Here is a 15039-nt window from a genome sequence, read left to right as displayed (position 1 = left end):
AAGACTCCTTACTACCTTAAAATAAAACCTCTTACCTCCTTAAAAAAAGACCTCGTACCACCTTAAAAAATATGCTGCTGGTCCCCCAGAATTCTCTGTGCTCTTAAAAATCTGTTCCACTCCTTCCGAATCAGAATTTGGCGGGCCGGCCCTGTGGCTTAGTGGTTAAGTGCGCGCGCTCTGCTGCTGGCGGCCCGGGTTTGGATCCCGGGCGCGCACCGACGCACTGCTTCTCTGGCCATGCTGAGGCCGTGTCCCACATACAGCAACTAGAAGGATGTGCAACTATGACATACAACTATCTACCGGGGCTTTGGGGGAAAAATAAATACATAAAAAAAAAAAAAAAAAAAGAATTTGGCAAGTTTCTGCATGCACCAGGGGCTGGGGCCTGTATTCAGTTTCCAGTGCCCATCCACCCTTTCCTAGGGACTTAGAGTAGCACTTGTGTTGGGAAAAGCCTTTGATGTCTAATAGGTTAGAGGGTCACAGGGACTTGTGAGAAGTGTAATTTGTGGTAGGTAAGTGATACCACATTGAGAATGGGTTTTTTATTGGCCTTCGGTAGTCAGAATATTCATTGAACTATAACATACTTGTGAACCTGCTCTATTCAGTTTCTTTGACTTCATTTGCATTCATTTGTTCTTAATGGTTGAGAGTGTGGGCTCTCAAATCCACAAGATTTGGGTTCAAATCTTGGTTCTGCCACATACTAGCTGCTATCTATTTCCCCATCTCTAAATTGGGGATAATACTACTACTATAAAGTGGAACACAATGCACTTCCGTTTAACTGTCTTAATGGACTGTCCTTCTTGCTGAGGTGACACTGTCTCAACGAGTGTATCAGGATTGGAATTATTTGGAAAATAGTGGCTTTGACAAGATAGATGTTTATTTTTTTCTCAGGCAGGTAAGTCCAGAAGAGCCCCAAGATGCTTCTGCCTTCGGTATGTGGACTTTAAACTCAGGGTTCAGAATTGCTGCCAGAGCTCCTGCCATCACTTCTGCATTCCAGGCAGCAGGATGGAGAAAGGGCAGAAGAGTGTACTTCCCTTCTAGAAGACTTTTAAGACTTTCTGATTGTATCTCATTGGCCGGAACTTGGTCACATGGCCTATACCTAGCTGTAAGGGAAGCTGGAGAATATAATTTTTTCACTCAGAAACAGACTTCTCTGCAACTACATTCAGCCATTCTTCACACACCTGTATCTCTCTGGGTCTAATTCTCTTGAGCTTACTAACGGGTATTCTTCTCCTCTGCTTTGTGTGTCTTGTCTTTTCCATGTAGTTTCTTTGTCCATACTTTTGGCTTCCTCATCAATTTAGGTTGCTATAATTCTTCATGGTCATGAAGTTACTTAATAGCTTTGCTGTTTGTTTTCTCTCAGCTTGACTTCCCACTGCTACTGCTTCGTCTTCTTAGTATTTTTCCACTCAGATTTTGAAGAGCGAGAAGATGATTGGTCTAGCCCAGCTCTTCCTGCTGGGATGCCCTGTGCTTGTTGGCCAGTTTAAGGATGGATGGCCTGCTGGTTTAATGCGCTGTGGTCATCTTGCTTGTGGGCCTTCTCCTCTGCAAGGGTGTAGAGGCAGAGCAGGCTTTGTAATGTGACAGACAGCTTAGTCCTTGACAAATGGAACTTCTTTGGCAGGGAGTTAGAGATAAATCTTAAAATAAGAATGCTTTGTATATTAGTAGGAATGAATTTTAGGTAGTGTGTAGACAGTCAACAAATATCAATAACTGACATCAGATTGAAATGTGATTATTTGGAAAGAAAAGGAGGGTATTTCAGGCATACGCCAGTAGCCCTCAAATGCTTGCGTGTCCCGTGATGTTTCTTGCTTTTACTCATGTTGTCGCTTTCATCTGGGATGATCCTTTCTTCTTTTATACACCTGTTCACCTAGCTAACTCCTGATCTTTTAAGACTCTATCCGGGAAGTTCTCCCTCTAGGAAGTCTCTCCTGACACCCATGTAATGGGTTCCATGCTCCTACTCTGTCTCCCTGAAACCCCTTGTGCATACTTCTTATGCTGAACACGTTTATGTTGCTGTTGTCTGTCACAGTCGGTTACATTACTGTTCTCTCCTGAGCTGGAGGACCACTGATGCTGGGATTTGGTCTTATTTATCTTTGTATACCTAGCAATGCCTCTCGCAGTAATGATGCTTAGCAAATTTTTTTTTTTCTTTTTTTGGATTGAATTTTTTATCCCCAGTGCCTGATAAAAAGTGAAGGAATAAATCCTCCCAGTTAAGTGGTACTAATTATTTTAATCTGGTAAATTAGAAGGGCATTTCTTTCCCTCTCCCCATACTCTTTAATCAGAACTTTCAGAAGGAGAACTGTCCTTACCTTTAGCTTTGAGCCGAAGTCTGCGTTTGTTTTTTGTATTATATGTGACCTTTAGTGCTATTTTGCATAAGATTGGTGAAAATTTTGCTGGGATGAAATCTGTAAATTCTAACATGACGATTTATGTTTGTCTTTGGTTATTTTTGCTGGATGACTCTTCAAATCTCTGAGGGCTTTTTAGATCTTTGTGATTGAATTTCACAAAGAGATCATGTGCTGAAGATTAATATTTTGTAACAGGTGAGGGCAACGATGCCTTTTTGAATTACTGGTGACACTCTTACATGTGCCGTTCCTGGACAGCTGTAGATTGCTTGGGAAGTGTAGACGCTCTTGGGATGATGGTGGCACTGTTACAGTCGAAAACATTTTAGAAAATGTTGAGAGACCAGTTTTGTTAGCTTTGCTTTAGATGCAAATGTTTCTTTCCGGGTTCATTGTCATCATCCTTTTTCCTAGTCTGAAGAAGCTATAAAATAGATGTTGAGGAGCAAAATCCTCCACATTTTACAAACAAAACTTCATTTTATTTTGTAAATATAAGTTTATGAGTTTTTTAAAAAGTTAACTTATTTCCCATTTGGAGAAAGTAACCTTTCAAGCGTACTAAGGGAGTTGTTAAATAATTCACTGTTAGTGTTTTCAGTGACAACACGAACAGAAGGAGGTAGCAGTTCTGAAGTAGGTGGCATTCGCAAGGGTCTGTTTCTGTCAGTCTGGAGGAGTGAGTAAAGCGTAATGACAGACATGACCTTTACTCAGAGAGGATTCCACCCACTCAGCATTTCGGAGCTCCCATGCACCTTGGAACGCACTAGAACCGGTCTTCTCTCTCCACGTTCTCCAAATACTGCGTCTTTGCCTCCAGCCCATTTGTTTTGGGATTCTGTCAAGAGAAAGTGCTAGATCTTAGTTAGCTTTATTTGGAAGTAGATGATCCAGGCAGGGGCCTCACTGGAAGGTGTTCATTGCTCCCCCTCCCCCGTTCTTATTGTCCCAGCTCTAACAGATTGCTCCTGCTACTCGGAAGAGTTGGCTTGGCTGTATTAACCTTTTATTTTCATCACACACAAAATGACAGAGGAGAAAATAAGGAAGCACGACCGTCATCTTGCTTTATACAAGATGAGGGATGGCGCAGTACATCAAAACATTTTAAAAACAGCTCTTTTAGGAAAAGAAAATTAGTGTTTTTTTCACTCTCAGGTGGAACTGAGATTTGTTATACTTGGAACTCAATTTTTTTTAGATCGGATAGTAAATAACATTTATTTTCTGCTATCTTGTTGAAGATTTTTTTTCTCCTTTGTTTTCATGCTTACCTTTGAAATTTCTTAGGGAAAACAACAGTAAACTGTAAGTAATGGTATTAATTTCAAATTAAGTATTTTTCTTTCTTTCTGGATTTCACACTTTTTTCTGTAAATCTATGTTAACGGATTTTAACTTGCTTTTGACAGCATCGCATTTTTGCATTTTCATCAGATGAAGCAGCAAAGACAATGAGATTGTTCTGAATGTTGTTTTTGAAATAATATTCTTCATTTCTTTCTTAGGCAAGTCTAGACATAGATCTGTGAAGGCTGATGTAGAGGCTGCTGGATCAGAGTTTATCTAGGGTGGAGATCCATTCTTTACTTGGTAATGATTAACTACTCATCTTTCATTCTAAGCTATGCATTATATCCCGTGTGTTTGCGGTTCAAATGAAATGGAGTCTTGCAAATGGAGCATTTATATAGGGAAAGAATATGAACTAATCATTTTAAATTTATTACCAGTTCCTATACCATAACCAAAGGAAGTTTGGTTATGCTTTTAAATATCTCTTTATATCTGATTCCCTTTAATTAGAGTGAAGAGGCCGTTCAGGAGAACATTATTGTTACAATAAATTTGGAATTTGGGCAGTAGGTGTGCTACTTGGTCTGAGGTAGGATGTTTATGGATAAGGCAGTATTTGTAAGGATTAGAGGTTTTAGAATGAGGTAATAAGGCTAGTCAGAAAAAAATTCCACAAAATAAGTTGAGGGTTTTCAGGGTAATAATTTTGGCAATCCCAATCACAGTACTTGTACATTTTGGGAATGTGAAAAGGAAGAAGGAGTGGAAAGAAGGTTTTTAGTAACTAAAGAATGAATATGTCACCCCTTTAAAAGATAAAGCTCTTACAAACAAAGAGTTACTCTCTGATGACGAATGCTAGGGCTCCTTCCTTTATGGCACCGGGGACACCTACTTTTTAAAAATGAATGTGTTCTGAACCAGTTACAATTAGTAGGCTGAAAGAGACACACAACAGTCTTTAAACAAGTTAGAGGCTTATTTCTATTTCATGTGCGAAGTGGAGGAGGGTGGTGTGGCTACTCCACTGTCGTCTCTGTCTCCAGGCTTGCTCATCCTTGGGTTCGACTTCACGTGTCCACCATTCGCAGGTGCCCTCAGCATCCCAGATAGTGGCTGGAGCTTCATTAAGTCTCCGTTACAGACTGGAAACAGAAGTAGGTAAGGCAGAAGAGCAAAAAGCGGTCCTTCTTAGGGTCAGTTACCTTCAGCCATCCTTCACTTTACATCTCGTTATGGAGAACTTAGTCACAGGACAGTCCATAGCTCCAAGGAAGGCTGGGAAGTAGACTTTTTAATTCTGGGTGACATAAAATAAGATAGTTATTTTTTACTTGGCGAAAATAACCTTTCCAGCTTATCGACAGAGTTGTGAAATAATAAATTTGTACAAATTGGGGTAATTCGCAAACGTGGAAGGGAAGAATGGATCTTGGACAAGGTGATGAGCATTCTGCCTTTCAGCTCTGAGGAGGCCGGGGGCATTGCCTTGGGGTGTTTCCAGTAGTGTATTTTGTTTACAACTAAAGAAACCCAATGGTGTTACGATAATAATGATACCCTAATAGTAGAAAGGATCCCCAATATTAAATCATCAGCCATTTGTTTGAACAATAGCAGCCGTGAATGTTGGGAATTTTTTGAAAGTGTAGATTGAGTTTAAGAACTTCACTCCACAAATTATCTTTTGAGTTTGATTTTTCCATTGCTGTAATTTTTATTTTGAACGTCTGTGCATATAGCCTTTGGCTTTCTTACCAATTCCCTTTAATCTTACAGAATTCAGTTTCTTAACGGATATCTGAAGGGGCAGGGGCCTTTGCAGAATCAGTCTGATATGACTTCTTGGCCTTCAGAAGGAATACATCTTTGGAAGCCTTTTGGCTACCATGGGAATTGGGGATCCTGTATCTCTGCTTCCTTGGCACAATGGATACAACCATGATTGCTGAGATTTGTGGCATTATAAACTCTTTACGGAGAAGCTTTTACTTAACAGCAATAAACCATAATAACAATGTTGGTCTGTACTAAGTTAGGGTTATTTTGACTACATACCAATTTAATGTGCTAAAAATATTCCTCCAGTTAAATAAAAGAAAATAAATCAATACTCATGTTTGGAATGCATGGTTTTGTGAGTGGGCATGAGTTTAAGGAATCTGAACTTCATTTGGGAGTGAGAAGTTGTGAATTCTACATTGAGTACTGTCATTGATATTCTGGAACCAAGGACCTCAGTCTTCTCTCTAAATTCAGCCCATTCAAAACTTCTAGTATATAACTGTGAGCTTTTCCTTTTTACAAAGGTTACTTTTCTATAAGGATTGTAGATATTTATGATCTGGTAAGAATTGAACTAAAAAAATAAGTGCTTATAAAGCTACTTCTAGCAGTCAAAGAATTAATCACTAAAAATTGGATATTAGAGCAGGATTTAAAAGAAAAAATCAAACCATTACAATAAGTCACATTCCTTAAATGATGCTATCGAATTGGAGGATGAAGTATCTGCTTTATAGTCCCATGATAAAGCACTATGCCACGCATTTTATTATCCCTGTCTTATTAAAGCTGGCCTAGAAAAAGCAGAGAAGGAAAAAATTCACCACTTGCTCATAAAACAGATGTTGAGTACAGCAGATTTTCTTTAAAGAGGGGAGCAAGACAAGGGGGGAGAAGTCAGTTCTTTGGGACAAACATTTAGTTATAATCTCTTATTCTTATTTTAATCTTGTAGAGAATGTCTGAATGTATCCAGATCTCATTTGCTGTTTGTAGAATTGGCATTTACACGGTAAGCAATGTATGTTTTTGCAGTACCAAATGGCATGGAAATATAAGTGAAAAACTGAGCAATGGAGCACATGTGGAGCTATGGGGGTTGTCTTCCACTGCCGGTGGGAGTGTCGATTTATACAGCCACTTTGGAAAATAATAAAGTTGATGCCAGCATATTCTGTGACCAAGCAAATCCACTCCTGGGTATATACCTCCGAGAAATTGTTGTGTAATTGTAAGAAGACCCATGCAGGGAATGTTCCTAGCAGAAGTATTCATAAAAGCAAAATATTAGAAATAATGCGGATGTCCATCAGTAACAAATTGGATTAATTGTGGAGTTTTAATTTCACAGGATATCATATAGCAGCAAAAATATATGAACTAAAAATACTATATATGAACTCCAGCTATACAATACACAATGGATATATTTTACAAATATAAGTTGAATGAAAAAAAGTCACAGGAAAATACATGCAATATGATTTCATTTCTACAAAGGTCAGAAACAGTAAAACTAGTACATTGTTTTAGGGTTACATATATTGGTAAATAAACTATAAAGGAAAGCAAAATTTCAGATGTGGTTACCTCTAGGGCAGCAGTTCTCAACAGAGGGTGATTTTGCCCTCCAGGGGATATATGGCAATATCTGGTTTGGCATTTTTGGTTGCCACAGCCAAGGGTGGTGGTGATATGCTGCTGGCATCTAGTGGGTTGAGGCCAGGGGTGTTGCTAACCGTCCAACAATACACTGGTTAAGCACGTAACAGTTATCTGGCCCTAAATGTCAGTAGTGCCGAGGCTGAGAAACGCAGCTCTAGGAGAGTAGAGGGAGGAAAAAGGCTTTAAAAGTTTTAGTAATATTCTACTTCTTAACTTGAATGGTGGGCACATAGTGTTTGCTTTGTTCTCAAAACTACATAATTGCCTTATATACATTTTTGTATGTATGATATATTTCACAGCACAAATAAGGCAAATATCTTCAAATGTTTTAGAATTTTTTTTTTTTTCCACATGAGTCTGTGTCAGTTGACTCAGATGCCCTGAGTCCATTTCTTAATTCAGAAATATGGGGTTGTATCTATGTAGATGAGCATTAAAGGACTTTTCTAATCTTAAGATTCGGTGACAAAGTGTCTTGACTTTTTCCCTTTGAAGGCCTAGGGAGAGGATTCTGAGACTGTGGACAGGAAACAGAGTGATGTTGACTTTTGAAGACAAAATAAAAAGACATCAAGTGGTTTTGTTTCTCATCCACCTTGCACAGAAGAATATGTGTGCACAGAAAGTTTAAGGAGATTGTTTAAAACAGATGAAGCAGGAATTCTGAGTAAATGATATGACCAGATTGTAAATTCCTTTGGGGTGGGGACTCTTGTGCCTGTCTCTGTATCCTCCATGATGGCTTGGACTGTATCCTCCATGATGGCTTGCACAACATCTGGCACATGGTCAATCACATTAAATGAAAGTGAGCACCGTTTTCAGTTTGCCTTAGTCTGAATTTAAGAAGAAACAGATTTTCTTTATTCTTTCTATCACTTTTTGTTTTAGCTGCTTTTCTCAGATGAGTATATTTTTATGTATATTATGTATTCATTCAAGATGCTAGATTTTGTATATAGCATTTGCAATCTCAAAACAAAATTGGGTGATATTTGTTCCCAGTTAGATGAATAGGTTACTTGGGAGCTAGACATGTTTTTTGTTTTTTTATATGAGTCACTTTGTGAGTATGTTTTTTTGAGTCCTCTGAGAAGCAGATGCCAAATTGGGATTAGGCGTGCAAGAAATGAATTAGGGAAATGTCCGTAAGGGATAAAGGGGAAAGGAACAGGAGAAGGTGTGGAGAGCCTTCAGACCGTGCTGCAGGTCTGATTCCTGTGAAAGGAAGGAGGATTGGGGAGGAAGAGCTTTAGACTGCAGTGAGGTTCTGAGAAAGTCTTGACTGGGCTGATGGGGCCTCCCTGAGCAAAGCTCTCTGTTTGAGGAGTCCCATGATGGGCAGGAAAGGCCTGACTCCAGGACCTCTGTGTGCCCAGGCACTGGCTGGTAGCAGCCCAGCAGAAGCACAGCCTCAGCATGAATGCCGTGGTGCACCCCAAGTTGTGGCAGCTGGAGGCTGTCAGTCAGCCAGTTGTGCTTCTCTAGGTGGGAGATCTGAGCGTGGCTGCCATGGGGAGTCAACACAATAGGCTATTTACAACTAGAACCTGAGAATACTGGGACTGCTGATGTCAGGAATTGTGTTTATTCATCCTTGAATACCTAGCACTAAGCCTGGGCCTGGGACTATGCAGGTGTTCAGTCTCTGTGCTTATTTAATGAAGAAGCTCTTTGTATAGACTAATTCTAAGGCAGATAAAAATTGTCCCTAAAAGGAGAGTGCTATGGACTGAATTGCGTCTCCTCAGAATTAATATGTTGAAGCCCTCACCCACAGTGTGGTGGTATTTGGAGAATGGGGCCTTTGGGAGATAATTAGGTTTAGATACAATCCTGAGAGTGGAGTCCTTTTGATGGGGTTAGCCCTTAGAAGAGACGTCAGAGAGCTTGCTCTCTCTTTCTCTGTGCCATGAGGACACATCAAGGTGGTGGCTTTCTGTAAGCGGGGAAAAGAGCTCTTACCAGAACCCAACCATGCTGACACCCTGATCTCAGACTTCTAGCCTCCAGAACTGTGAGAAATAAATTTCTGTTGTTGAAGCCACCCATTCTGTGGTGTTTTGTTATGGCAGCCCAAGCAGACTGAAACAGGGAGGGAAAAAATCTTGTCAATTGTAAATAAAGTACATAAACAAACTTAAAAAACTCTTGTTAGCACCTGTTTGAAAATAAATGCTAAGCTCTAAGTAAAACAAAAAGTAGAGGAGGAAATTAAAAAGATTATGGATGAGTTTATGGGATGAGAAATGGTGTTGGGTGGTTGACCTTTTTTTCTGTCCTTCTAACATTATTGCCAAATAGCAGCTGATTAAGCACTTAAAAAATAAGAGAAAAGCCATAGTTTTTACGTGTTAGGAGTCCATAATCTGAAATGAGCAAGACCAAAATGGAATATACACAGGACAGACATGCTAAAAACTTCCAAGGTATAAAAGTAAGTGTGTTGTAGGGAGATAAATACAGTCATGAGAGTGGAGTCATGAATGCATCCAGAACCTAAGCATGAAAAAGTTTAATGAAAATCATTACTCAGGGGGCTGGCTTGGGGGTGTAGTGTTCACGATCGCGTGCTTCACTTCAGCGGCCCGGGGTTCACAGGTTCGGTTCCCGGGCATGGACCTACGCACTGCTTATCAAGTCATGCTGTGGCAGGTGTCCCATATATAAAGTAGGGGAAGATGGGTACGGATGTTAGCCCAGGGTCAGTCTTCCTCAGCAAAAAGAGGAGGATTGGCAACGGATGTTGGCTCAGGGCTAATCTTCCTCACACACATAAAAATCATTACTCAGGGACAGCAGAGGATATTCTATGCATGTTGTCGACTCTTCTTTCCAATGTTTGGAGTAGACGGAACTTTTTCTAGACATTGGAAGGAAATGGTGCTTATTTAGAGTGCCTTCACTCAGGAAGCTGAAGAAAATAGATCCTACCTCAGTTTTCTAGGCAGGTAACTTAAGGCACAGGTTGAGAAACTTATGCGTTATCAGTGATGGAGTTATATCAGCTGCCAGACCCTAGAACAAACTGAAACAGAGTGAAGCAGAAAACGTTTTGTCTTTAGAACCAAACGTCTGCTCTGAGGAGATAAGTCTTTCCTGGGCAGTGTAGCCCAGGAGATACAATGTCATATCGGGATGTGTTACAAAGAAGTAATTTAGTTTTTGAAACAAAAGGAGTCCTGGGCCGGCCCCTTGGCTTAGTGGTTAAGTGCGCGCGCTCCACTGCTGGCGGCCCGGGTTCGGATCCCGGGCGCGCACTGACGCACCACTTCTAGCAACTAGAAGGATGTGCAACTATGACATACAACTATCTACTGGGGCTTTGGGGGAAAACAAATAAATAAATAAATAAAATTAAAAAAAAAAAAAAAAGGAGTCCTGTTATGTGGATGTAGACTATTTTGGGTATTAAACAACATTCATTTGGTTCTGGTCAGGAGGAAGGAGGGAAAGTAAATTCAGGCCAAGAGTTTACATTACAATTGTGGGTCTATGATTTTATGAAATCCTGAGGGGGAAACAGGCCCTACTTGAGAATGTGGTCTTGAAATGAACCTTCTGCGGGCAGGTGTGGATTATTTCTGGGCTAGAGGGTGCACTAGGGCATAGCTCAGGACTTCCCTTTGCAACGTCAGGGTAAGTGGCCTCAAGGGGACCTGCAGTTGCCCCCAGACTTCTGTGAGTTGGGAACTGTGAGTGTCATGGAGCCGGAAGCGCTATGGTGGACAGCCAGCTGGTGGTGGCTAGCAGCAGGACGCCGTTGGAGTGGTAATTTGAGCATCTAGTGACCTTCCTGTTGGCCTGTGAACCCCTTTGACCAAAACTGAAAGCTAGGAGGCTCCAATGACTGAAGCCAGGGCAGTTCATCTTCCCCATCTAGTATGGCGCTGTTTAAGGCACGCGGACCCCACGGGCTGATTGTTGCCTCTTTGTACTTAACACCTGCATGAACTAAAATTTAACTGAGTGATGAAGGAGATTTGAACTAAATGATACCAGTAAAATATCATGCATGGTTAGCGATTTTGGTTAGTAATAAGACTTTAAAAGCTCTTTAAATTCTTCTCTTGCCTTTGTAGAAGGTATCAAATGCTATTTTACTAGCAGAGAAAACATTCATCCTTTAGGATAATAAGAGTTTATAAAAATGGCATCCGGATCCATCCTGAGATAAAGATTCGCTCAGTAGTGGGTAGTGATTATGCTTTTATCTAGCTATAACATTTGCTCGTACTGCCACATTTCTCATTTAACTTCAGTGAGTTTTTTTTTGAGGAGGGGGCTGGGAGAGCTACCTTTGCTATTACAATGAAATGGCAAAACAATTGTTTATTATTATTAATACCATTAACAATATTGTATATTATTAAAACTGCTTATTTTAGTCTAGCTCTTTAGGTCTGGACAAATCCTACCCTAAACTTCAGTTGAGTTCTTACAACCTAGTACTGCATGTAAGGGCACTATATTAGTTTCCTATTGGTGCTGAAACAAATCACCACAAATTCAGTGACTTAACATAAATTTATTCTTTTCTTGTTCTGGAGGTCAGAAGTCTGTAGTGAGTTTCACTGGACTAAAGTCAGGATGTTGGCAGGGCTGTGTTCTTCCTGGAGGCTCTCAAGGAGAATCTGCTTGTTACCTTTTTGGGCTTCTAGTGGCTGCCTGTACTCCTGGGCTCACGGCCCCCTTCCAGCAGTGGCATCACTCCAACTTTTGCCTCAGTTGTCACATCTCTCTCCATCATCACATCTCTTTCTCGGACACATCTGACACTCCAGTCTCCCTCTTTTATAAGGACCCTTGTGATTACATTAGGTCTACCTGGGCAATCCAGGCTAACCTCCCCGCCTCATGAGCCTTAATTTCATCACACCCTCAAAACCTCCTTTTGCCTTTAAAGTAACATATTCACAGGTTTTGGGGATTAGGACATGAACGTCTTATGGAGAAGGGAAGGAAAGCATTGTTCTGCCTACCACAGGCACCAAAGACCAGGGTATAGAGGGCTCAGTACAATCCGTCATCATTCCTGGAGGGAAAAAAATCAAATTAGGGAAGTCCTATTGCTGGGTGAAGGATGTTGTCATCATATATAACACAAGGTTAGGTATTGTCAGGTGGACTGGGAGTCCTGCATGTGAGCTCTGCAAACACTGGCTCTAGCAACAAACTGAAGAGCCGTTTTAGTACGTGACCATGTGGAGAGAATAGGGGAGGACAGTGTCTGTTATTGTGCTCCTTGAAGACTCCAGCTGAAGTACTTACTGTGAACTCTGGGGGATGCTGAGATGTCTGCAGTCATGATAAAGAAATGAAAAGCTCCGAGACAAAGTGAGGCACACCCTAATTGAAGAAATTCAGCATATTGTAGACTTGAATGGAGTGGAAATGAGTTAAGATATTGGTTTGGCTGTTGTAATAAAGATCAGAATAACAGTGGCTTAAACAGAATACATTTCTGTTTCATATAACAATGCAAGCTTGTAGTCAGGTGGGAGTCTAGCCCTTTGCTTCACGACTCCTTTAGGGCCTCAGGCTCCTTCTAGCTTGTTCTTCCGTTGCCTAGGTTATTCTGCTCATGCACAGTCTGAAGACAGCTCACCATTCCCACATCATTGTTTGGCTGGGGGAGAGACGAAGTGGTGGCCAAGCAGTTCCTTTTCTGGGTGTGACATGGAAGTTGCACACATCACTGCCCCTCACCTCCTGGGTGCCAGAACTGGTGTCACATGACTACGTCACTACAAGGAGGCTTGGAAATGTGGACTCTAGTAAGGAGACTCTGGGGGGTTCCATTCCCAGAGGGAAGAAGAGAATGGACACTGGGGGACAATTCTCTGTCTGTTTCACAAGGAAATGAGCTAAGGCATATTGCTCTGCACTTCAGCCCTCAGACTGTGCAGTACACCTTGAGGAAAGTGTGTAGAACACAGTGTTCTCTATGGTTATTGTCAGTGCACACATTGAATGAGTGCATAGTGTGACAGCAAGACTGACTTTGTGACAAGTCCAGCTTCTGGTTGGATTAGTAATTGAGACTTTATGGGCCGGGATCAAATCTGGTGTTTTATTTGTGAATATTAGCATATGTGTTTTTGTCCACAGATACATGCACACATATGGTTAGTATTCCTGACAGTTTTATTTTGAAGGGTCTAAGTGGGGGGTTATATGCTTTATAATCTAGGAAATGAGAGTTTATGATTGCTTTCTTTCTTTAATAAACAAAGTAGTGTTCTCAAGTAGAGTAGGAATATTTGGGTAATGTGCTAACTTTCCTGGCAGGGGACTTTAACATTTTAGGTTTAACGAACCTGTTGAGAGATACAAATATCCATCCTACTGTCTATTTATTCAGAAAAAGAGTTAAACCATGAAATGTGCGAGATTGACAGAACTGCCTTATTTTTTTGGTCATCTTTTGAAATTGGAGCCCAGGTAAGAGCAAGATAAAATCTGTTTGGTTTGGTGTTTTATTCTAGGGAATGCAGAATGTATCCTTTTCTCTCAAGATCAAGACTTGTCCGCTGAGACCTTTGTGACTCTAGCACAACGTCACTAGCATGGCCCTTCCCATGGAGTCTGACCCAGACTGAACCCACTTTCTTTCCACCCCTAAAACTATTGTGGCCCGTGCTTCCTTTCTGGGTGACTGGCACAACAGCCTATCCAGCTGCCACACCAGGAACTGGACTCAGTCCTCAGCTCTCCCCTGCCTCATCATCTTATCAGTCCCCAGGTTCGGATCTCGCCCATGCTAGTTACCTCTTGTCTCTGCTGCTATTACCCAAGTTCTAGGACCACTATTTCTTACCTAGAAAACCCTAACAGCCTCCTCCTAGCTGGTCTTCCCTTTCCGGTCTTGCCCCCCCTCAATCTTCTCTCCACTCTGCAACCAGCATAGTCTGTGAAATGCAGATCTCCGTATGCGGAAAACTTCTCGGTAGTCGCCCATTGCTCTTCAGCTCAAGTCAGAGCCCAGAATCCTTAACATAGTTTAGAAGGTGCCCTGCACCAGCTGGCCCTGCTTATCCGTTGCGCCTTCTCTCTCTACCTCCTTCTACTTCCACTATTATACATTCCAGGCATACTCATCTATTTTCAGCTCCTGGTCTGTTCTCTTTTTTGCTTCCAGCACTGTATGTGCTGTTTGCTCATCCTGGAATGATCAGCTGTTACCTCTTCTGGGAAGCCCTCCATGACCTCTAGCACCTGGCTAAATGCTCTTCCTAGGTGTTCCCTTTCTTTGCACTCTAGAGCCTTTCACCAGCCAAAGTGCTTATATCACACTGTCTTAATGGCCTGTTGTTTTCTCACTGTAAGCTCAGTGAAGGCAGTGACCGTGTCATCCTGTCCCTCTCCCTATCTGATGGCTCCACCACTGCCACCATCATCATCATCATCACCACCACCACCACCACCACCACCACCACCACCACTGACATTTACTGAGCACTTACTAAATGTGCTAAGGCCTTTATAGATGAATTAATTTAATTCTACAATCTTGCAAAGAAGGTACTATTATCATCCTCATTTTGTAGAGAGGAGACTGGGGCGTTGCATGGTTAAATGTTTTTTCCACATGGTAGAGACAGGATTTGGAGCTAGAATTTGAATTGATTTATGCTGAGTTCTAAACTCTGAGCCACCACACTTGACTAACTTCCAGACAGTAGGTGTTCAATATGAATTTGTTGAATTTAGTCTGGAGCAGTTTCTCAATATTTTTTTTGTCTTTTATTCAGTGACATTTTTCAAAAGGCCAGGCCAGTTATTTTGCAGACTGTCTTTCAGTTTAGATCCTGTAATTGTTTCTTCATGATCAGATACATGTTAAACATTTTTGGCAGGAATATTACATAGG

General features: G+C 41.2%; 1 protein-coding gene across 5 annotated transcripts in view; it reads left to right on the top strand.

Annotated features, from left to right (window-relative positions):
* The window catches only part of ARL15 (ARF like GTPase 15), a 415164-nt gene that overhangs the window by 22985 nt on the left and 377140 nt on the right, over positions 1 to 15039 (top strand). For 2 of the 5 annotated variants that reach the window (XM_087443272.1, XM_087443274.1), the window contains 3 exons: positions 3926 to 4010; positions 4760 to 4874; positions 6454 to 6510. In XM_087443272.1, coding sequence (XP_087299398.1) covers positions 6457 to 6510 — 54 coding nt within the window. In that variant the 5' untranslated portion in view covers positions 3926 to 4010; positions 4760 to 4874; positions 6454 to 6456. The remainder of the gene's footprint in view (positions 1 to 3925; positions 4011 to 4759; positions 4875 to 6453; positions 6511 to 15039) is intronic. The other 3 variants (XM_087443275.1, XM_087443273.1, XM_087443271.1) reach the window with 3 other exon arrangements.

Source organism: Ceratotherium simum, chromosome 18 (genome assembly GCF_057802395.1).
Source record: "Ceratotherium simum simum isolate JZ-2026a chromosome 18, ASM5780239v1, whole genome shotgun sequence".
NCBI classification, from domain to species: Eukaryota; Metazoa; Chordata; class Mammalia; order Perissodactyla; family Rhinocerotidae; genus Ceratotherium; species Ceratotherium simum.
The sequence above is the reverse complement of the archived record's forward strand: the minus strand, read 5'-3'. Positions and strand labels throughout refer to the sequence as shown.